The sequence below is a fragment of the Ranitomeya imitator genome, chromosome 2, assembly GCF_032444005.1.
Source record: "Ranitomeya imitator isolate aRanImi1 chromosome 2, aRanImi1.pri, whole genome shotgun sequence".
In the NCBI taxonomy this organism is placed as follows: Eukaryota; Metazoa; Chordata; class Amphibia; order Anura; family Dendrobatidae; genus Ranitomeya; species Ranitomeya imitator.
This window is the reverse complement of record NC_091283.1, coordinates 480,530,671-480,554,844: the sequence shown is the minus strand read 5'-3', so window position 1 is coordinate 480,554,844 and position 24,174 is coordinate 480,530,671. Positions and strand designations below refer to the sequence as shown.

The 24,174-nt window shown below is 42.8% G+C and overlaps 1 protein-coding gene across 1 annotated transcript in view; it reads right to left on the bottom strand.

Annotated features, from left to right (window-relative positions):
• MRC2 (mannose receptor C-type 2) overlaps positions 1–24,174 on the bottom strand; it is a 126,415-nt gene that overhangs the window by 47,958 nt on the left and 54,283 nt on the right. Inside the window, exons 2-5 of the mRNA XM_069751344.1 lie at positions 20,808–21,200; positions 18,910–19,083; positions 2,652–2,816; positions 832–945 (exon numbers count right to left, since the gene is read on the bottom strand). Of these exons, the coding sequence (XP_069607445.1) occupies positions 832–945; positions 2,652–2,816; positions 18,910–19,083; positions 20,808–21,200 (846 nt within the window). The remainder of the gene's footprint in view (positions 1–831; positions 946–2,651; positions 2,817–18,909; positions 19,084–20,807; positions 21,201–24,174) is intronic.

The following is a 24,174-nucleotide window of genomic DNA, read 5'->3' as shown; positions in this document are numbered from 1 at the left end:
ATTACATTTTCTTTCAATGGAGAGCTGGCTCTTTACATAATACCAATAGACTTTACCGGAAAAAGGTGGAGGCACAAGCGTGGCACCATTTAATTGACTGCAGCGTCTTTGACTGCCTGTCTTAGGCCCCTTTCACATATCAGTTTTTTGCTATCCGTCGCAATCCGTCGAATTTTGAAAAAAACAAATCCGGCGACTGATGCCGCCAGATCTGTTTTTTCTTCTCATAGACTCGTATTAGCGATGGATTGAGACGGATGGCCTCACATTTCATCCGTTGTTCGCCATATCCATTGAAAATTGTTTGTCCGGTGGCTGGAGACAATGGACAAAGTAACGTTTTTTGTGTACGTCGAAAAAACGGACAGTGACGGATCCATCGCTGTCCGTCGTTTGCTCGAATGGAAGCCTATGGCGCCTGATCCATCAAATGACGGAATCCAGCGACGGATTCCTTTTTTTTTTTTTTAAACTGAGCATGCTCCGATTTATTTAGCCAGATCCGTTAGTCAGATCTGTTGAAAAAACGAATCCGTCGCATCAGTTTATCACAATCTGTGACGGATGTGTCGATCCGTTGAGCCAACAGATTGTGACTGACAGCAAAAAACTGATGTGTGAAAGGGGCCTAAATAAACTTTATAACAATTTTAAGAAATCTCTCTAAAAATGTAATTTTATCAAATATCTAAAGTATTGCTCAACACCTAATACCTAGCTGTTAAAATTACACTTATGTAACAATTCCAGCACACTATGGTATCACAAAATTACCAAAACTTTAGAATATGTTTTCAGATGGCAAACAGATGGGGGCACTCTGTTACTCACCAATCTCCCAGTTCAAGAATTTTAATGGTGATCCATCAGACCATTGCCAGACCCCATTAATGTTAATGTCATTGAGTCCTATCCAAAGAGTGGAACTGTATCCTGTCAGGAAGCCTGTGAGGAAAGGTTGCACAAAGTAAGTCATGTCCCGCGACTATGCCCCGCGACAATCATAACCAGACATGCTCAACCCTAATAATACCCAGAACTGAGTGAACTATGGTGATGTGACCTGGTTAAAGTTGTAAATAATTCAGAACAGAAAGTTTTATGAAACATAATGTAAGCAGGTGACACTTTCTAGAAACACATTATTATCACCTATCCACAGAATAATTATAAGTTGTTAATCAGTAGGAGTCTCACCGCTGGGACCTATGCCGATGGGTAGAAAGCGGAACTTTTATCCCTGGTAGAATGGAGCTGCAGTGTCAATGCCCGACATTTCATGCCCTGCAGGATTCGCTCTGCTTTTTCCGACAGCCCCATAGAAAATGAATGGAGCAGCAGTTGGGCATGTTCATTGCTGCTCCTTTCTAATAGGAATATAAGTGCACCACCAGGGATAAAAATTCCCTATTCTGACGATCGGTGTGAGTCCCAGCAATTAGACTGCCCCTAACTGGATAGGTCATAACTTGCTTTTACCAGACAACCCCTTTAAAGCCTCCATTCATATTAGATAGCTGGTGGCTGAAAGATCAATCATCCAACAGTTATTTCCCCTGACTCCCCAATACATAGGAACACTCAACTCAATCGAGCGCTCCTGTGTTCTTTGTGAGAAAGCCGCTGGCAGACTCCTCTGGCATTAGCTTATGAACAAAGGAATCGGCTGTCGAAATTCAGCAGGTTGGATCACCCCTCTCTCCCATCTGTTGGGGGAGAGTCAGGAAGCCCCCATAGATATTAGTTGTTTGGCTGATCCTGCTGAACCCAGCAGATTTTGCCGTATTTTATCTAATCTGTATGGAGACCTTTAGTATGGCATTTTAATACACATCCTACAACTTCAATATATGAATTAGACTTTTACCTGAAGCTTTGGGGACACATTTAATAAGAGCGCACTTTGACTTGACTCTGGTGTATCTAGTTTTATACCAATTTATTATGTGTCTAAACACTTATTGTGGCTTACTTGAAAATGTTCTGGAAAGGGGTGAGCTAAAAAAGTAAAAACAATTGTGTGTCCCATATTATGCCAAAATAAAGGTGCTAAAAAGGGTCACAAAGTACGGTAAGTCAACTAAGAGGAGGTAAAAATAATATAATAATATAAATAAACTTCCCTCAAATTTGCTACATCTAACGCCATTATTCCCGACAAAGTGACGGAGACCACAATAGAATTGAAAGCAAAGAACATGTCTGAATGAAGCTTAAAGGGGTTCTCCAAGAAGTTTCTTCAGCCTACCACTTTTTCTAGGATGAGAGCCGTTAACCTCTGCTGCTCCAGGGCCGCCTCTCTGCTGCTGCTCCAGTCTTTGTTTACAGGCTGCACATGTGACATCATGACTACAGTGCACTTGGCTGCTGCAGCTCTGCCAATGTACGCGACATGGGCTACTGAACTTAGTGATTGGCTGCAGCAGTCTTTTACGTTGTAGTCGTAACGTCACATTTGCAGCATGTAAACAAAGACTGAAGCAGCGGCAGAGAGGCGTCCCTGGAGCACTAACAGCTTTTTTGCTATTTTAACCTGGCGCAAGATGATAACCTCAGGCAGCATACCGTAAATTGCCTGAAACCAAAATATTTGCATCCTCATGGAGTTTAATAAACCTTCAAACACTATGTATAAGAATACAACAACCCACCATTAATATACGTCTGTTCGTGGATCTCGTTAATGCTGAGGAGATTGGCATCTTGCTGTAAGCAACTGGTCCACGCTTCTCCCCACGACAGCGCCGACTGGGGATTAAACTGGTAGCAGCTGTTGGTCAGTGGATCCTTATCCCAGAATGTTTCACAATCAGGGCCTGTAACGCGCAGAAATTAATTATTAGTCTATCAGCCTGAGAAACGATCGCTCAATTACATGGCATCTTATGAGGAAGTCAGTCTACAGTAAGCCCGTTAAAACCATCTGAACCAACAGTGATACAGAGCAGATAAGATCTGCACATTCCAGCCCCAGCTCCATTGTACAAGTAATGTATGTATTTCTATACCTCCATGTCAGGCACAACAGCCAAGCGTAAGAAGGGAAGGAGAAGATTTATGGTGTATTCCTTGCAGAATACACTGAAAAAGCTAGCAAGAATTTACGTTAAAAAAAATCAGCGCAAATGATATTGCAAAAATGCAATAGACAAGCAATGCGTAATAGCAAGCAATGAAGATCAAAGTGAAAAACACCCAGCATATTGGGTTAAAGGTTTCTAATGTGCATTTATGATAAGGTCATACATAGTACTGAAATGTATGTCTGAATTTCATGAAATTTGACTACTTGAGAATAAACACTCCCATGTCCTTTTTTTTTTTTTTTAAGAAAAATCAAATACAAAAAGAAAAAAAAATTCCACCTTGTTTTTAGTTAAAAACAAAAAAATAATAAATATTGTTCTCAATTCAATTCTTCTGAGCTGCAGTGCCCAACTGCGGCCACTTGAAAAGTATGGCGCTGTGCTGTTGTGGTCCATACACTGTTTACATCTGAGCTGATAACTGGTCAATGTGGATTCTGGGTGTCAGACCCCCAACAATCTGATAATGATAGCCAATCCTGGGGATAGGTATTATAGCATTGGACAACCCCTTTAATATAGCTATAGAGCAGTGTGAGCTGTTTTCCTGATACAGAGCTCCAAGTCCCTCGCTGTAGACATTAATTTAAAAGATAAGATGCTGGCTGTCTGCTGATGCTACCAAAGGGAACATACTGTATACTAGTAATATCAAGGGTGACGTATAACAGCATGCAGTAATCAGCTAAGACCCCTATTAGGACACACAGAAGTGATTAATTAATAAAAAAAGGATCAGTGTAGCTGTGGTGGAGGCGACCTGGCTGTGTATTACACAGCGTCTATTCACTAAACAAAAAATGTTAAAGGGAATTTGTCTCAAGAAAATACATATGGTTTAAATAAGGCATTAATGCTAAATGTATTTAATAAAAAGTGTTCATAATGTTATCTTTCTGTAGTTTTTTATTTTCCATGTCACTATATATACAGGAAAGATATATACTGTATCTTGGTACCGTGTTAGCCATTAGATTGAAAAATATTTAGAATTGAGAGTCCTCAGTGGTTGATACCTTTTAATGGCTAACTGAAAAGATGGTAACAAATTGCAAGCTTTTGAGACTAAAAGAATAGCTGGAGAATCACATGTTTTAACCCCTTCATGACCCAGCCTATTTTGACCTTAATGACCTGGCCGTTTTTTGCAATTCTGACCAGTGTCCCTTTATGAGGTAATAACTCAGGAACGCTTCAATGGATCCTAGCGGTTCTGAGATTGTTTTTTCGTGACATATTGGGCTTCATGTTAGTTGTAAATTTAGGTCAATAAATTCTGTGTTTATTTGTGATAAAAACGGAAATTTGGCGAAAATTTTGAAAATTTCGCAATTTTCACATTTTGAATTTTTATTCTGTTAAACCAGAGAGGTATGTGACACAAAATAGTTAATAAATAACATTTCCCACACGTCTACTTTACATCAGCACAATTTTGGAAACAAAATTTTTTTTTGCTAGGAAGTTATAAGGGTTAAAATTTAACCAGCGATTTCTCATTTTTACAACGAAATTTACAAAACCATTTTTTTTTAGGGACCACCTCACATTTGAAGTCAGTTTGAGGGGTCTATATGGCTGAAAATACCCAAAAGTGACACCATTCTAAAAACTGCACTCCTCAAGGTGCACAAAACCACATTCCAGAAGTTTATTAACCCTTCAGGTGCTTCACAGCAGCAGAAGCAACATGGAAGGAAAAAATGAACATTTAACTTTTTAGTCACAAAAATGATTTTTCAGCAACAATTTTTGTATTTTCCCAATGGTAAAAGGAGAAACTGAACAACGAAAGTTGTTGTCCAATTTGTCCTGAGTACGCTGATACCTCATATGTGGGGGCAAACCACTGTTTGGGCGCACGGCAGGGCTTGGAAGGGAAGGAGCGCCATTTGACTTTTTGAATGAAAAATTGGCTGCACTCTTTAGCGGACACCATGTCAAGTTTGAAGAGCCCCCGTGTGCCTAAAAATTGGAGCTCCCCCACAAGTGACCCCATTTTGGAAACTAGACGCCCCAAGGAACTTATCTAGATGCATAGTGAGCCCTTTAAACCCCCAGGTGCTTCACAAATTGATCCGTAAAAATGAAAAAGTACTATGTTTTCACAAAAAAAATTATTTTAGCCTCAATTTTTTCATTTTCACATGGACAACAGGATAAAATGGATCCTAAAATTTGTTTGGCAATTTCTCCTGAGCACACCGATACCTCACATGTGGGGGTAAACCACTGTTTGGGCACATGGTAAGGCTCGGAAGGGAAGAAGCGCCATTTGACTTTTTGAATGAAAAATTATCTCCATCGTTAGCGGACACCATGTCGCATTTGGAGAGACCCTGTGTGCTTAAACATTGGAGCTCCCCCACAAGTGACCCCATTTTGGAAACTGGACCCCCCAAGGAACTTATCTAGATGCCTAGTGAGCACTTTAAACCCTCAGGTGCTTCACAAATTGATCCGTAAAAATGAAAAAGTACTTTTTTTTCACAAAAAATTTCTTTTCGCCTCAATTTTTTCATTTTCACATGGGCAATAGGATAAAATGGATCCTAAAATTTGCTGAGCAATTTCTCCCGAGTACGCCGATACCTCATATGTGGGGGTAAACCACTGTTTGGACACACGGCAGGGCTCGGAAGGGAAGGCGCGCCTTTTGACTTTTTGAATGGAAAATTAGCTCCAATTGTTAGCGGACACCATGTCGCATTTGGAGAGCCCCTGTGTGCCTATGCAATGGAGCTCCCCCACAAGTGACCCCATTTTGGAGACTAGACCCCCCAAGGAACTTATCTAGATGCATACTGAGCACTTTAAACCCCCAGGTGCTTCACAGAAGTTTATAATGCAGGGCCATGAAAATAAAAAATAATTTTTCTTTTCTCAAAAATGATTTTTTAGCCTGGAATTTCCTATTTTGCCAATGGTAATAGGAGAAATTGGACCACGAATGTTGTTGTCCAGTTTGTCCTGAGTACCCAGATACCCCATATGTGGGGGTAAACCACTGTTTGGGCGCACGGCAGGGCTCGGAAGGGAAGGCACGCCATTTGGCTTTTTAAATGGAAAATTAGCTCCAATCATTAGCGGACACCATGTCGCGTTTGGAGAGCCCCTGTGTGCCTAAACATTGGAGATCCCCCACAAATGACCCCATTTTGGAAACTAGACCCCCAAAGGAACTAATCTAGATGTGTGGTGAGCATTTTGAACCCTCAAGTGCTTCACAGAAGTTTATAACGCAGAGCCATGAAAATAAAAAAAAAAAATTATTTTCTCAAAAATGATTTTTTAGCCAGCAATTTTTTATTTTCCCAAGGGTAACAGGAGAAATTTGAGCCCAAAAGTTGTTGTCCAGTTTCTCCTGAGTACGCTGATACCCCATATGTGGGGGTAAACCACTGTTTAGGCACATGCTGGGGCTCGGAAGTGAAGTAGTGATGTTTTGAAATGCAGACTTTGATGGAATGCTCTGTGGGCGTCACGTTGCGTTTGCAGAGCCCCTGATGTGGCTAAACAGTAGAATCCCCCCACAAGTGACCCCATTTTGGAAACTAGACCCCGAAAGGAACTTATCTAGATGTGTGGTGAGCACTTTGAACCCCCAAGTGCTTCACAGAAGTTCATAACACAGAGCAGTGAAAATAATAAATACGTTTTCTTTCCTCAAAAATAATTTTTTAGCCCAGAATTTTTTATTTTCCCAAGGGTTACAGGAGAAATTGGACCACAAAAGTTGTTGTCCAGTTTCTCCTGAGTAAGCTGATACCCCATGTGTGGGGGTAAACCACTGTTTGGGCACACGTTGGGGCTCAGAAGGGAAGTAGTGACTTTTGAAATGCAGACTTTGATGGAATGGTCTGCGGGCGTCACGTTGCGTTTGCAGAGCCCCTGGTGTGCCTAAACAGTAGAAACCCCACACAAGTGACCCCAATTTGGAAACTAGACCCCCAAAGAAACTTATCTAGATATGTGGTGAGCACTTTCAACCCCCAAGTGCTTTACAGAAGTTTATAACGCAGAGCCGTGAAAATAATAAATACGTTTTCTTTCCTCAAAAATAATTTTTTAGCCCAGAATTTTTTATTTTCCCAAGGGTTACAGGAGAAATTGGACCCCAAAAGTTGTTGTCCAGTTTATCCTGAGTACGCTGATACCCCATGTGTGGGGGTAAACCACTGTTTGGGCACACGTCGGGGCTCAGAAGGGAAGTAGTGACTTTTGAAATGCAGACTTTGATGGAATGGTCTGCGGACGTCATGTTGCGTTTGCAGAGCCCCTGGTGTGCCTAAACAGTAGAAACCCCCCACAAGTGACCCCATTTTGGAAACTAGACCCCCCAAGGAACTTATCTAGATATGTGGTGAGCACTTTGAACCCCCAAGTGCTTCACAGACGTTTACAACGCAGAGCCGTGAAAATAAAAAATCATTTTTCTTTCCTCAAAAATGATGTTTTAGCAAGCAATTTTTTATTTTCTCAAGGGTAACAGGAGAAATTGGACCCCAGTAATTGTTGCGCAGTTTGTCCTGAGTATGCTGGTACCCCATATGTGGGTGTAAACCACTGTTTGGGCACACGTCGGGGCTCGGAAGTGAGGGAGCACAATTTGACTTTTTGAATACAAGATTGGCTGGAATCAATGGTGGCGCCATGTTGCGTTTGGAGACCCCCTGATGTGCCTAAACAGTGGAAACCCCTCAATTCTACCTCCAACACTAACCCCCCCACACCCCTGACCCTAATCCCAACAGTAGCCATTACCCTAATCACAACCCTAACCACAACACACCCGTAACCCCAACACACCCCTAACCCTAACCACAACCCTAATTCCAACCCAACCCTAACCCTAAGGCTATGTGCCAACGTTGCGGATTCGTATGAGATTTTTCAGCACCATTTTTGAAAAATCCGCGGGTAAAAGGCACTGCGTTTTACCTACGGATTTACCGCGGATTGCCAGTGTTTTTTGTGCGGATTTCACCTGCGGATTCCTATTGAGGAACAGGTGTAAAACGCTGCAGAATCCGCACAAAGAATTGACATGCTGCGGAAAATACAACGCAGCGTTCCCGCGCGGTATTTTCCGCACCATGGGCACAGCGGATTTGGCTTTCCATATGTTTACATGGTACTGTAAACCTGATGGAACACTGCTGCGAATCCGCAGCCAAATCCGCACCGTGTGCACATAGCCTAATTCTAAAGGTATGTGCACACGCTGCGGAAAACGCTGCGGATCCGCAGCAGTTTCCCATGAGCTTACAGTTCAATGTAAACCTATGGGAAACAAAAATCGCTGTACACATGCTGCGGAAAAACTGCACGGAAACGCAGCGGTTTACATTCCGCAGCATGTCACTTCTTTCTGCGGATTCCGCAGCGGTTTTACAACTGCTCAAATAGAAAATCGCAGTTGTAAAACCGCATTGAAATGCGCAGAAAAAACATGGTAAATCCGCCATAAATCCTCAGCGGTTTAGCACTGCGGATTTATCAAATCCTCTGCGGAAAAATCCGCATAGGACCAGAATACGTGTGCACATCCCGAACCCTAACCCTAACCCTACTCCTAACCCTACCCCTACCCCTACCCCTAACCCTAACCCTAGTTCTTACCCCAACCTTAGTGGAAAAAAAAAATATTTATTTTTTTTATTGTCCCTACCTATGGGGGTGACAAAGGGGGGGGGGGTCATTTACTTTTTTTTTATTTTGATCACTGAGATAGGTTATATCTCAGTGACCAAAATTCACTCTGGAACGAATCTGCCGGCCGGCAGATTCGGCGGGCGCACTGCACATGCGCCCGCCATTTTGGAAGATGGCGGCGCTCAGTATAGAATACGGACGGACCCCGGGAGGCCAGGTAAGTATAAGGGGGGGGAGATCAGGGCACGGGGGGGCGTCGGAGCACGGGGGGGTGGATCGGAGCATGGGGGGGTGGATCGGAACACGGGGGGGTGGATTGGAGCACGGAGTGGGGGATCGCTGTGCGGGCGGGTGGATCGGAGCACGGGGGGGATCGCTGTGCGGGGGAAGATCGGAGTGCGGGGGGGTTTGATTGGAGCACGGGGGCTGTGATTGGAGCACGGGGGGAGCGGACAGGAGGAGAGCGGACCACAGATCGGGGGGCTGGGGGGGCGATCGGTGGGGTGGGGTGGGTGCGCATAAGTGTTTCCAGCCATGGCCGATGATATTGCAGCATCGGCCATGGCTGGATTGTAATATTTCACCATTTTTTAGGTGAAATATTACAAATCGCTCTGATTGGCAGTTTCACTTTCAACAGCCAATCAGAGCGATCGTAGCCACGGGGGGGTGAAGCCACCCCCCCTGGGCTAAACTACCACTCCCCCTGTCCCTGCAGATCGGGTGAAATCGGAGTTAACCCTTTCACCCGATCTGCAAGGACGCGATCTTTCCATGACGCATATGCTGCGTCATGGGTCGGAATGGCACCGACTTTCATGACGCAGCGTATGCGTCAAAGGTCGGGAAGGGGTTAAAACCTGTCCATTTATAATGACCATGGACAAGATAAAGATCCCCAATTCACATTAGGACTACAAGATACCAGGTACTTTCAGCTGCGTCACATCTAATGTGGTGTACCTAATTATATATACTAAATGTTCAACTGGGGGTCTGTATGTGGGGGAGACAAGGCAAAAACTGAGGACAAGGATGAATTCTCATCGCCACACAATAAGAGAAAAAAGAATGTATCTACCTGTGGCAATACATTTTTGTCTCCCCAATCATAACATTATGGACATGAAAGTACTTGTTTTTAAAGGTAACTTCAAATCTCAAAGAGATAGAAGAATATGGGAATATAACCGGATGATGACCTTTGACAGTCTTAGTGCAGGAATGAATGTGTCGCATGGATTTATGTCTTTTTACATCAACTAAGGAACTAAGGAATTTGCCCCTCAGATCATGTGGGGTCATCACAACAGAACCAGACCCCAATCAGAGGACAATAAAACATTTCTTATCTAAGAACTAGTCCAATATTTATGGACATCACTGTTTATCACTCATGGTAATTCTGCTTTATGTCACCAGTCTTATCCATGCTTTTTTTTTTCTGTGATGTGTTGTGCATAAATATGTGATTCTCCAGAATTTCTTTTAGTCTATGCCTGATGAAGAGACCGGAGTAGTCTAGAAAGCTTGCAATTTGTTACCATCTTTTCAGTTAGCCATTAAAAGGTATCAACCACTGAGGACTCTCAATTCTAAATATTTTACTATATATGCAGTCATGGCCGAAAGTGTTGGCACCCTTGAAATTGTTCCAGAAAATGAAGTATTTCTCCCAGAAAATTATTGGGATAACATATGTTTTGTTGTGTTTTATTGTGTGAAATTATGTCCAATTTGCCTTTTTTCCTCTGTTTTTTTGTGTTGTTCCAATACATGGAAAGGAAATAAACATGTATAACAAAGCATGTGCCAACACTTTCGGCCATGATGTGTGCGCTAAACCACTTGTCCTGTTCTGCCAGATAGGGATAACATTCCCGGGTGTCATCATCCATTAGCATAGGCAATGGCCCTCATAACAAATAAATCTACCAAAGGCAGATTAGGGACATAATATTATCCTCACCCCGTATATTTTAAACTCATTCATAAAAGCTAAGTTTGATGGATGTTGGAGAGGGATTTAATTATGGGGTCTCCCCTTATGGTCACTAATATAAATATACTAGATGGTGGCCCGATTCTAATGCATCGGGTATTCTAGAATATGTATGTATGTATGTATATAGCAGCTACATAGTATATAGCACAGGCCACGTAGTATATAGGAGCCATGTAGTATATAGCAGACAAATACTATGTGGCCCGTGCTATATACTATGTGGCTGCTATATACATACATATTGTAGAATACCTGATGTGTTAAAACAGGCCACACAGTATATACCGTAACACAGCTCACGCAATAAATAACACACAGGCCACATAGTATCTAACACTGGCCACGTAGTATATAACACTGGCTACGTAATATATAGCACAGCCCACATAGTATATAACACATATAACACAGCCCACATAGTATGTAACACTGGCCACGTAGTATATAACAGTGGCCACGTAGTATATAGCAGCCACGCGGTATATAACACAGCCCACTTAGTATATAACACAGCCCACATAGTATGTAACACTGGCCACGTAGTGTATAGCAGTGGCCACGTAGTATATAGCAGCCACGCGGTATATAAAACAGCCCACTTAGTATATAGCAGTGTTGGCACCATATCCCTGTTAAAAAAAACTATTTAAAATAAAAAATAGTTATATACTCACCCGCCGGGATCCAGCGAACCTGTGCCGATGCGCGCGCGGCTGCCGCCATCTTCCATTCCCAGGATGCATTGCGAAATTACCCAGAAGACTTAGCGGTCTCGCGAGTCTGATATTAAGCCTTGTGGCCATTGTAAAAATAGCAAAATATATATATGACACATGATAATGACATGAAATTTGCCAGTGCTGGATGCTCAAAAACAGCCCCACACTATGATGTTCTCACCTCAAATTTCACTGCTGGCATGTGGTTTTAGAGTGATATGCAGTGCCCTTTGGCCTCCAAACATGGTGTGTATTAGGGCATCCAAAGGGTTCAAATTTGGTCTCATTAGTTCAGACTATATTCTCCCAGTATTTCTCACAAGCTTATCTAAATGTTGTTGAGCAAAAGTTAAGCACGCTTGATCATGCTTTTTGTTGAGCTATGAAGTCTTACGTGGTGAGCATGCATATAGGCCATGGAGGTCGAGGACATTACTTATTAGTATCTTGCAGATGGGAATACCCCTTTAATTTATAGTCATCTATGGGTTGATTTCTTTGCCTGTGAGGATTGGATCGTTTGTTACTGGCATCTGGTGAGAATTTCATGTCAATTGCACCTTTACCCCTGCAGCAAAGCATCACTGCAGCTAAGCATAGAGAAGCTTTCAATGGCAGTTAGTCATGGCAGGAGTCAGGACGCCACACTATGTATCTGTCTCTTTTGGGTATGTCTGCCGAAAGCACTTCTCATTACTTGGACCTAGCTTTTCTATTAACCAATCTTAGGGTACCGTCACACAGTGCCATTTTGATCGCTACGACGGTACGATTCGTGACATTCCAGCGATATCCATACGATATCGCTGTGTCTGACACGCAGCAGCGATCAGGGACCCTGCTGAGAATCGTACGTCGTAGCAGATCGTTTGGAACATTCTTTCGTCGCTGGATCTCCCGCTGTCATCGCTGGATTGGTGTGTGTGACACCGATCCAGCGATGCGTTCGCTTGTAACCAGGGTAAACATCGGGTTACTAAGCGCGGCCCTGCGCTTTGTAACCCGATGTTTACCCTGGTTACCGGCATCGTTGGTCACTCGAGAGCTGTCTGTGTGACAGCTCCCCAGCGACCACACAACGACTTACCAACGATCACGGCCAGGTCGTATCGCTGGTCGTGATCGTTGGTAAATCGTATAGTGTGACGGTACCCTAACTCCTTCACCATGTTTACATATGAACTTACAGTGTTTGCTCCATTAATCCTCACTCTTCTTCGCTATCCCCAAACTCCAGCACCCTCTAACCAAATAATCATCTCCCTTTCCCTCTTACCTCCTCACCTGACCTCCTCTGCTGACGTGCTCCTCAGCCTCAGATCTCTCCTAATAAAACAAGCCAGCCACTCTCCTTCTCCCACCTGCTCTCCCTCTCTCTGCTTCTCCTCACTGCTGGTGACATATCTCCCAATCCTGGACCCTCACATACCTCCCATTAATTCCCCCTCCTACAGCTCCCTATCTAATATGAACTACCGCAATCTTTCCAATGTAAAACTCGTGCCCCTGACGCCCACCTCCCTGCTCCCTCTCTCTGGAGCACTCTGGAATAAGTTTCATGTAATTCACAACCTCTTTTTCTCTCGCAATCTTGCCTTCCTCGGCCTCAGAGAAACATGGCTGACACCGTCCGACACTGCTTTCCCTGATGCACTATGTTATGGCGGCTTCCACTTCACCCACACACCTCGCCCTGGCAACAGACATGGTGGAGGTGTCTGTCTTATCCTTTCCACTAACTGCACCTTCAACCCAATCCCACCTCTACCCTCCCTTATCCTCCCCTCTTTTGAAGTCCACTCTGTCCACATCTACTCTCCCTCCAACCTCCAAGTAGCCGTCATATACCGACCTTTGGGTTTGGCCACTGCCTTTATTGACCAACTAGATGGTGGCCCGATTCTAAGGCATCGGGTATTCTAGAATATGTATGTCCACGTAGTATATTGCCCAGTCAAGTAGTATATTGCCCAGCCACGTAGTATATTGCCCATCCACGTAGTATATTGCCCAGCCACCTACTATATTGCCCAGCTACGTAGTATATTGCCCAGCTACGTTGTATATTGCCCAGCTACGTAGTATATTGCCCAGCTACGTAGTATATTGCCCAGCCATGTAGTATATTGCCCAGCCACGTAGTATATTGCCCAGCCACGTAGTATATTGCTCAGCCACGTAGTATATTTCCCAGTCACGTACTATATTGCCCAGTCACGTACTATATTGCCCAGCCACGTAGTATATTGACCAGCTACATAGTATATTGGCCAAGCCACGTAGTATATTGCCCAGCCACGTAGTATATTGCCCAGCCACGTAGTATATTGCCCAGCTACGTAGTATATTGCCCAGTCACGTAGTATATTGCCCAGCCATGTAGTATATTGCCCAGCCACGTAGTATATTGCCCAGCCACGTAGTATATTGCCCAGCCACGTAGTATATTGCCCAGTCACGTAGTATATTGCACAGCAACTGAGTATACAGCACAGAGCCATGTAGTATACAGACTTAAAATAAAAAATAAACATATATTCACCCTCAGTTGAAGTCCTGGCCCTGCGTGCGGTGCACCCGGCAGCTTCCGGTCCCAGGGTTGGTATGGGCGCAGGACCTGTGATGACGTCGCGGTCACATGACCGTGACATCATGGCAGGTCTTTCTCGCAGGACCTGTGATGATGTCGCTGTCACTTGACCGTGACGTCATGGCAGGTCCTTGTCGCATACCATCTTTGCCACCGGAACCTGCTGCTTGCATGGACTGGTCACAAGAGCGTCGCGAGGAGCGGGAAAGGTGCTGGAATGTGAGTATATGATGATTTTTTATTTTTTTTATTATTTTTAACATTAGATCTTTTTACTATTGAGGCTGCATAGGCAGCATCAATAGTAAAAAAGTTGATCACACAGGGTTAATAGCAGCGTTAATGGAGTGCGTTACACCGCGGCATAACGTGGTCCATTAGCGCTGCCATTAACCCTGTGTGAGCGCTGACTGGAGGGGAGTACGGAGCGGGCAGTAACTGCGGGGAGGATGGAGCGGCCATGTTGCTGCCGGACTGCACCCGTCGCTGATTGGTCGTGGCAATGGTCGTGGGCGTTTTGCCACGACCAATCAGCGACTTGGATTCCATTACAGACAGAGCCTGCGACCAATGAATATCCGTGACAGACAGAAGGACAGACAGAAAGACGGAAGTGACCCTTAGACAATTATATAGTAGATTCTCTACCTGGCTTCTTCACTTTCTTTTCACTGACATTCCAACCATTATCATGGGTGACTTCAACATCCCCACTGATACCCTTCAGTCAACAGTCTCCAAACTTCTGTCCCTTACTTCATCTTTTGGATTTACTCAGTGGTCCTCCGCAGCCACCCACACAGACGGTCTTACACTAGACCTGGTCTTCACCCGTCCCTGCGCCACGACCTAGACAGTGCCACTGCTTTCTACAATGCCACTCTCGCATCAGCTATTGACATGGTCGCCCCTCCCATTCATGGTAGAGTGTGACATATCAATAGACAACCCTGGCACAATAACATTACTAAAAAGCTCTGGCAAGTGTCCTGGGTTGCAGAGCGGCGTTGGAAGAAAACAAATTCGCAAGATGATTTCACTGCATTCAAACAGGCAACACTCTCTTTCAAATCTGCCCTCACCTCTGCTAAACAGGCCTACTTCATAACCCTTGTATCTTCCCCATCCTCCAACCCAAACAGTTATTCAAAACTTTTAACTCCCTCCTCCTCCCACCACTTCCCCCTCCAACCTCCCTCTCTGCTGAGGACTTTGCCACTCACTTCAAAAATAAGATTGACCAAACAAGGCAAGACTTTATTGTTCAACCACTACATCCCCTTTGTATACCAGACCAATGCCCAAACCCCATAACCTCCCTGTCCAACATCACTGAAGGGGAGCTTAACTGTCTCCTCTCCAAATCACACCTCACCACTTGTGCACTAGACCCCATCCCATCCCACCTACTACCCAACCTCACCACCACACTTATCCCATCCCTAACCCATCTCTTCAACTTATCACACTTCTGGTACCTTCACTTCTGCTTTCAAACATGCTACAATCACACCTATCCTTAAAAAGCCAACCCTAGACCCAACCGCTATGTCCAGCTATCGCCCAATATTGCTGCTCCCTCTCGCTTCCAAACACCTCTAACTTTCTTTTTGACAATCTACAATCTGGTTTCCATCCCTATCATACCACTGAGACTGCCCTGAACAAAATTACTAATGACCTACTTAAAGGACAATACTCTATACTCTTCCTTCTAGACCTGTCCTCTGCTTTCGACACAATTGACCACTGCCTCCTACTACAGATCCTCTCCTCCTTTGGCATCAAAGACCTTGCCCTATCCTGGATCTCGTCATACCTTTCCAACCGCACATTCAGCGTCTACCACACCCACACTATCTCCTCATTCCACCCTCTCTCTGTTGGAGTCCTCCAAGGCTCTGTTCTAGGACCCTTACTCTTCTCAATCTATACACGGGCAGCATGGTGGTGCAGTGGTTAGCACAGCAGCCTTGCAGCGCTGGAGTCCTGGGTTCAAACCCCACCAAGGACAACATCTGCAAAGAGTTTGTATGTTCTCTCCGTGTTTGCGTGGGTTTCCTCCCACATTCCAAAGACATACTGATAGGGAATTTAGATTGTGAGCCCCAACGGGGACAGTGATGATAATGTGTACAAACTGTTAAGCGCTGCGGAATATGTTAGCGCTATATAAAAATAAAGATTATTATTATTATACACTTGGCCTGGGACAACTCATAAAGTCTCATGGATTCCAGTACCACCTGTATGCTGATGACACTTAGATCTACCTCTCTGGCCCAGACATCACCTCTGTGCTGTCCAGAATCCCGGAGTGTCTATCAGCCATATCCTCCTTCTTCTCCTCTCGCTTCCTCAAACTCAATGTGGACAAATCGGAACTCATCATCTTTCCTCCATCTCACAGATCTTCCTTACCTGGTCTATCTAATCACCATTAATGATATCACACTTTCCCCTGTACCCTAAGTCCGCTGCATCAAAGTAACCCTTGACTCTGCCCTGTCCTTCAAACTGCACATCCAAGCTCGTTCCACCTCCTGTCACCTCCAGCTCAAAAATATCTCCAAAATCTGTCCTTTCCTCAACCCTCCAATCTACTAAAATGTTTGTGCATGCCCTCACCAATCTACCGCCTCGACTACTGCAACATCCTTTTTCTGTGACCTCCCTGCTAACACTCTCGCACCTCTCCAATCCATCCTCAACTCTGCTGCCCAACTAATTCATCTCTCTCCTCACTACTCCACCGCTTCCCCCCTCTGCAAATCTCTTCATTGGCTCCCATTCCCTCAGCGTATCCAGTTCAAATTACTAATAATGACCTACAAAGCCATTCATAGCCTGTCTCCTCTATATATCTCTGACCTAATCTCCCGATATCTTCCCTCACGTAATCTCTGGTCCTCTCAAGACCTCCTTCTCTCCTCCACAGTTATTCACTCCTCACCTAATCGCCTCCAAGACTTCTTCCGAATATTCCCCATCCTCTCGAATTCTGTGCCCCAACATGTCCGACTATCAACCACATTCGGATCCTTCACACGGAACCTGAAAACCAACCTCTTCAAGAGAGCCTACAGCCTGCAATGACCCCGCTGCCTCCTCACCACCACTGGAGCTACCTCCTCACCAACACCAGAGCTCCCGCAACCCCCAACCTATTGTCTCGTTCCCCACTATCCTGTAGAACGTAAGCCCGCAAGGGAAGGGTCCTCGCCCCTCTGCATCAGTCTGTCATTGTTAGTTTGTTTACTGTAAATGATGTCTGTAATTTGTATGTAACCCCTCCTCATGTACAGCAATTATATATAAATAGCAGCAATATATAAATATCTAAATAACAGCATTATATATAAATAAATAATAATAATATTTACTTAGAAAATTGGTGACGTGTTCAATATTTATTTCAAGAGATATATATACGGTACATATGTATTTTGATATATTAACCCCTTAGTGACCGAGCCAAATTTTTGAAATCTGACCAGTGTCACTTTATGTGGTAATAACTCTGCAACGCTTCAACAAATCCCAGTGATTTTGAGATTGTTTTTTCGTGACACATTCTACTTTATGATAATGGTAAATTTAGTTCAACATTTTTTGTGTTTATTTATAAAAAAAATCAAAAATTTGAGAAAAATGTTAAAAAATTAGCAATTTTCTAAATTTGAATGATTATTTCTTTAATCCAGATAGTCATACAACAGCAAACCATTAATAAATAACATTTCCCACATGTCTGCTTTACCTCAGGACCATTTGTAAAATGTTATTTTATTTTGTTAGCATTTTAGGAGGTTTAAAAATGTATCAGCAATTGTTCATTTTTTCAAAGAAATTTACAAAATTTATTTTTTTAGGGACATATCCATGTTTGAAGTGACTTTAGGGGTCCCATATATTGGGAAACCCCCAAACGTGATACCATTTTAAAAACAGCACCCCTAAACATATTGAAAACTGCTGTCAGGTAGTTTATTAACCCTTCAGGTGCTTTACAGGAATTAATGCAAAGTGGTATGACAGAAATGAAAATGTGTATTTTTACCACCTAAATGTTGCTAACTTCTAAACAGATTACTACAGCCGACAGACTCTAAGGCTGCTATTTGGTCATGAATTGCCATGGCAAACATCAGGACCACAAAATCATGATCTGAGGGCACCAATTGGGATAAAGAGGAAGCCCCCACACTCTGTTAACCATTTATAATGATGTAGTCACTATTGACAGCAGCATCTAAGGGGTTAAACAGATTTAGAAGGTGCAAATACTGATCGTGGCTGGTGCAGCAAGTTGTCAGCTATAGTGTACAACCGACAGATGATGGATTGTCATCTGTATGGGGATACTATTCTCTTATATCTAAGGTCAGTTAAAAGACGTATTGGCAGTCATTAAGGGGTTAAAAAAAATGAAAAAAAATTCTAAATCCATTTAAATAAAGAAACTTGATTTAAACAATATGTTATTGTCTGATGACATACTCCCTTTATAAAATATGCATATTCAATAGCATATGATCTGGCAATCAGCTTATCAGAGTACATGGATGAGACTACTTCTAACTCCAGTATGCCATATCCATCTAGTCATTTTCACACTGGTCAGGGAAGCTAATATATGATGGTCCAAGCAATGTGTAGCCATTGTAGCCATCCCCATGTCTGCCAGTAAGATAAGAGAATCATGATTATATCATTCTTCTGTTTCTTTTTAAATATTAGCAATATTGTATGGTTTTGCCGAACAGTTTTACCTTGCAGGACCAATCTAAATTTGACAAGACTGCAAAAATAATATATTGGGGTTATCTCAATTCACAGTTCGGACCAACTTACTTTTTACGGGACAGAAACCCCATTTTTCGTCTCTCCCATAGTCAACAGTGGTTGCGCACCAAAGATGTCCATCTTCCCGCGCCGTTCTAGTGCAGCTGTAGAACCATTGATTGTTGTACTTAAAAGGGATTGCACAGGGGCGACCATTGGAATTTCCTTGAATAGTGTAAATATCTGGGTAAAGAAAGAGAAGATTATATCCATAGTTTGATAACACTACAAGAACAGAGTCAATGATGTAGATTAGTCAATGTGGAAAGGAAAGTAAAGCCGCCCACAGGAGTATTAAACCAGTGCTCAGTAGAGAGGTTGGAGATTTGAATCGCAGTACTCCGGTCTATCATTTAGGTCAGCAACCTGCAACCACTGGATAGGAAGTCTGCGAATCTCCTTCCCTCCTTGCATTCCCGGCTCTTATTTTGATTTTCCAGGCTGGCGTGACATCATCATTGTGGTGTGATGCACTCATGATGTCGTTCTAGCCTGGCTAATTAAAAGAAGAGGCGGGAATGCAAGGAGGGAAGGAGATTTACAGGCCTCCTATCCAGTGTTCGCAGATTGCTGACCTGGCCCAGGGCCATCTTAACTCATGGGCACTTGCCCAGGGGCCCCACGAGAATAGGGGCCCCTGTTAATCTGTGTATGTAAAAGTCTAATTAAACTTTCAGACAACTTTAGACTAAAAAAATGGTGGCTTTTAGCTGAGCATTTCTTATGCAGGTGACTTGGTAGTGCGCTGCCTCCTTCAACAATATAGCCTGAAATAGAAGAGATTTTTATCTCAGCTAACAGAGCTCAGATAAGATTCCAGGTTCAACCATCCTCTGTCCCACAAGTAAACGGTAGCATATTATGCAGGGAGGTCAAAGCAGGGAAAAAGGAGCCGTTTCCTCACTACTGAATGTGCTCCAAGCCTAGAATATATGGGCTCCCCTTCTGCCACCAGGTGAATAACCCTTTCAGCAGAAATGAAACATAATGTTTTGAATGGAGCACAGAAGAGGCATCTTTGTTGCCACGAATCTTCTTAAAACCTATTTTCAGGAAAAAACAGGAACGAAAACGAAGCGTGCTTCTTAGTAGAAATGATAATGATGGATCAGGAAAAGAGTGAAAAACTCAAGGTGGCCAATTTCCTCCCCATTATGGACACTCTAATCTTTGAACTGACAAAACATGGAGAGGCATTATCTGGCAGGTCAACTTAAAGCAATCTATAGCAGAATGCCAGATTCCCAGTTACCAAATTTGGAGAATCACTTGGCACAAGTGGCTGGAACCGACTGTTATCTTTTTTGGAGCTGAATAGAACCATTACCCCCAAAATATTACCCTTGTTTAAATTAGCACGTTTGGTGTGGAGACAGGCGAAGAATTGAATTGGCTTTACGCATATTATAGCTGAAATGCCGATATGGCATATATTTCCTGACACTGATGTAGTAATACATGGTGCCCATATTGTCCACTGTATGAAGAAGCCATATCTTCCAGAGAAAGAGATGGGCTCCTCTCTGGCTAATAGGTGAAGATACAAAACAGGGATCCTCCTATAACTCTAATACATATTTTTTTTCATATACAAAACTAAACAAAAACTTTAATAAGTATAAGGGCCCCTACCAATTATTTCCAAAAAGTTGATGCCTATACTTTTGGGTTTTCTGGCATTTTTTGATGTATACCAGAGACCCTGTTCTTCCGTAGGATCCCTCTTACTGGTCTTTTTGATATTTTTTGATAATTTTTAATTACTATATTAAAATTCATTGTTTTAGGTTTTGTGTCAGTTTTTTGTTTTTTTCTCTTTAATAATAGACCTTGGCTACTGTTACTTTGGTTTTTCTTTTTTGCCTATACTTTTGGGTTTATTAAAAATATATTCTGAAAGACCTTACCTCGAAAAGTGGCAGGACAGATGCTCTGGTTAGTTCCATATATCAGCCATTGGTTTTTCACTTTAGCTGGCGGCAGTAGTAGGCTGGTGGTATTAGATGTCTGTGGTAGAAAAGCAGCATTGAAAATCTCTAGAAAGTATTCACATCTCCCAATATAGAAAAGGTTCTCATCACATTGGTGGGTGGAGAGGGTATTCATGGAGTAGATGGAGTAGTTGGTAACAGATATTAGGCATTGGAAGTTGCCAAGATTGAAGAGCCGCCTCTTTGAAACCCAAACCCATTGCTGCGCAGGTGAGCTGGTGTTACACGGCCGGGTGATACGGACCACAGAGTTCTGAACTTCCAGGCATCCTTCAGTGCCAGAGCTGTATATAAGAAACGGGGCTGGGTCTAGGAAAAATAAGAAAGAAGACATCACTTATGTGGCAAGAAGTACGGTATATCCCATGTAAAAGCAATGTTAGGGTCTGGTATTTCTGCAGTCAAATGTTTCATAACATATAATGGGGAGCAGAAAAAAATTTTTCATTGCACCTGTGACTAGTCTAGTTTTTCATAAGGCTAGCTGAACATGGCCTATATTTTCTTTCTGTCAATTTTATGTCATTACGTGTTGTTTTTCCATTTGTATAAATACTTATGAAGTATTTTTTAGTCCTTTGCTCATGAAAGATTAAAAAGGAATCTGTCAGCATAAAATGACTCTTCACACCAGGAAAAGGTGCTCGGTGCACGCTTGGGGTGGCAGAGTTCAGTGCACATTTGGGGTGGCAGAGTTCAGTGCACACTTGGGGTGGCAGAGTTCAGTGCACACTTGGGGAGGCAGAGTTCAGTGCACACTTGCAGTGGCAGAGTTCAGTGCACCCTTGCTGTGGCAGAGTTCAGTGCACCCTTGCGGTGGCAGAGTTCAGTACACCTTCCCACATACTGTTTTTTCATCAACCTCTGACCCCCTATTTTTTGTTTGACAGCTCTGGAGCTAAAGGAGGATTATGATATATGGAAAACAAGTAAATGAGAAGGGTGCACTGAAATATTTGGCCACACCAAGGGTGCGCCGAGCACCTGTACTTGGTTTGAACAGTCTTATTGTGCTGACAGACTCCTCACGTTAGAAAAGGTTACTTGCCACTTACATTTAAAAATAAATTGTATTCTTAGAGAAGTATTGCACTCAGCTCACAAGATTCCCAGTTACTCCAGTTCTGACATTTCCCAGTTCCCCCCTCCCCAGTCTCTGTACTCACTGCTGTATCTTAAAGGACTGCTGTGTCACAGGTCTATTCAAATGGAGCAGAAAGTGCAGAAAAAAACAGTGGAGAACATGAGAAGTTTCCAAATGGGGTGAAATGGGATCGGTAAGGTTAGAATCTTAGCTTTCTGAATTTAACTTTAGACACAAACAAATAAGAAATACTAAAACATATCTAAATTATTAATATGGGCATACAGGTTATTATTTATACACTGCTGAAAAAGTGTGTCTGATAGCAGATGCCTTATTGCTGATAATTCATCTTGTATCACTTTAGGTAAATGATCTCTCCCAGACTATGATGGCGATGTTGCCTGGAAATAACTCCAGAGCTCATTTTACACAAAGCCCCCCTTACCAGTGTGATATGGCTGCTCTCCTGATCTCACTGCAGAGCTGTGTGTGATTATACCTGACACATCTGCAGGTTCCTCTCAGCTTCAGCTTCCATCTCACAGGCAGACAGGGCTACAATATTGTTGTAGTATAGCAGAGCTCAAGAGCTGCAAAAAATGTGTTTGCAGGAATCTTGTTCTTTGATAGCTATTTATCTCACACCGGTAATTCCTCCTTCATAGAAAATAAGCTCTGGAGGCAGAGTTATCTTTCAGACCACGTCCTCCCATAGCCTGAAAGGGACATTTACAGTGTGGACACCCCTGGTCAAAATTACTGCAATTGTAAACAGTTAAGCAAGTTGAAGATTAAATGATCTCTAAAAGGGCTAAAGTTAAAGAAGACACATTTCCTTTGTATTTTAGGCAAAACAATATATATAATGTTATTTTATACATTTTAAAAATTACAAAAAAGTAAAATGGGCCAATGCAAAAGTTTGAGCACCCTTGGAGATTTGTGTACTCAGATAACTTTGACCAAGGTTTCAGAAAGTAATGAGCCTGGTAGGATTATGGCTTGTTCACTATCATTGTTAGGAAAGGACGGGTGGATGAAAATTTCCCAGCTTCATAAAAACCCAGCCTCCTCGGACCTTGTGCCAAAACACAGCAGCAATGGTTCTTCTAAGCAGCTGCCCAGCACTCTGAAAATGAAAATGGTGGAGGCCCACAAAGCAGCATAAGAAGATAGCAAAGAGTTTTCAAGTAGCACTTTCCTAAGTTCGAAATGTAATTAATTAATAGTAGTTAACAGGAACAGTGGAGGTCAAGATAAGGTTTAGAAGACCAAACTAAATTTCAGTAAGAGAAGGATTGCTAGAGAGGCAAATAAGAACCCCCGCCTGACTGCAAAAGACCTTCAGAACGATTTAGCAGACTCTGGAGTTGTGGTACATTGTTCCAATATTCAGAAACACCTGCACAAATATGTCCTTCATGAGTAATCAGAAGAAAACCTCTCCTACGTCCTCACCATAAAATTGAGCATCAAAAGTATGGAAAAGAACATCTAAACAAGCCTGATGCATTTTGGAAACAAGTCCTGTGGACCGATGAGGTTAAAATAGAACTCTTTGGCAACAATGATAACAGGTATGTGTGGCGAAAAAAGGGCACATAAATTCAGAATAAGAACACCTCGCCAAACATTAAGCATTGGGATGGATCAATCATGCTTTTGGGTTTTGTTGCAGCCAATGGCATGGGGAATATCTCACAGGTAGATGAAAGAGTGAATTCAATGAATTTTCAACAAATTCTTGATGCAAACATAACACCATCTGTAAAAAAGCTGAAGTTGAAAAGAGGATGGCTCCTACAAATGGATAATGATCCTAAACACATATCAAACTCCACAATTGACTACCTCAAAAGGCGCAAGCTGAAGGTTTTACAATGGCCCTAACAGTCCCCTGATCTGAACATCATTGAAAATCTGGGGCTAGACCTCAAAATATTGCATGCAAGACATCCCAGGAATCTGACAGAACTGGAAGAATTTTCCAAGGACGAATGGATGAAAATCCGTCAAATAAGAATTGAAAGACTCTCGTCTGGCTACAAAAAGCATTTACAAGCTGTGATACTTGCAAAAGGGGTGCTACTAGGTACTAACCATGCAGGGTGCCAAATCTTTTGCATCTTTCCATTTTCCTTTTTATAACTTTTAAAAAATGTAAAAGAAAAATTTATATATATTTTTTTGCCTAAA